Source organism: Dreissena polymorpha, chromosome 1, assembly GCF_020536995.1.
Source record: "Dreissena polymorpha isolate Duluth1 chromosome 1, UMN_Dpol_1.0, whole genome shotgun sequence".
Lineage (NCBI taxonomy): Eukaryota > Metazoa > Mollusca > Bivalvia > Myida > Dreissenidae > Dreissena > Dreissena polymorpha.
In genome coordinates this window covers 67,471,546-67,472,192 of record NC_068355.1, presented here as the reverse complement: position 1 = coordinate 67,472,192, position 647 = coordinate 67,471,546, and the positions used below count along the sequence as shown (strand labels likewise).

General features: G+C 38.5%; 1 protein-coding gene across 1 annotated transcript in view; it reads right to left on the bottom strand.

The window, feature by feature from the left end:
- Positions 1-236: 236 nt before the first annotated feature.
- Positions 237-647, bottom strand: part of LOC127833553 (beta-glucuronidase-like) — a 30,968-nt gene continuing 30,557 nt past the window's right edge. The window contains exon 12 of the mRNA XM_052358863.1: positions 237-569. Coding sequence (XP_052214823.1) covers positions 439-569 — 131 coding nt within the window. The 3' untranslated portion in view covers positions 237-438. The remainder of the gene's footprint in view (positions 570-647) is intronic.

Genomic DNA, 647 nt, shown 5'->3' with positions numbered 1-647 from the left:
ACGTATCAATTGTTCTTTATAACCCCAATTCAATAACATTGCACAATTTTGTATAGTAAATATTTTATTTATTGTATATAGTCGGTTGCGAATACGAGAAATGCACGCACCGAGACCTGACTGTCGTATCGCATGGAAAGTGTGCCTTGAAAACCTTAGTAGCATGATGCAGGCGGTCTGTTATTTTGTAAATGTATGTAACTACCGACGAAATACATCTTAAATGCGAATCCGAAAAGCTTGCATTTAAATTTATTGTCTTAAATATGTCAAACAGGTCATTATATATGCCGGATCACGATGAAATAGCTTTTTGGTACTTTTGTACAATATGTACATACTTTCTTTTATGAATTCCTTGGCTTTTTATTTCATTTTTTGCACTTCAATTTCATTACCGATTTTCTATTCATACTGCAACTATTGCATTCTTAACAACTAGACTCGACAAATGTTCGTGTTTCCGGTAATCATGCGCATGTAGCGGTCCCGGATGAGGTGCGCAGAGGCCTTAGGCTGCCTCTGGCGTGTCAAAAGTCCCTTCTTATTTCCCACCACCCGAGTGATCCCTGAAAATATAGTGCAAAGTGATGCAAAAATGGGTCTATGCCATATGCGACCAGCGTAGCTCATGTCTTGTCTGTGCA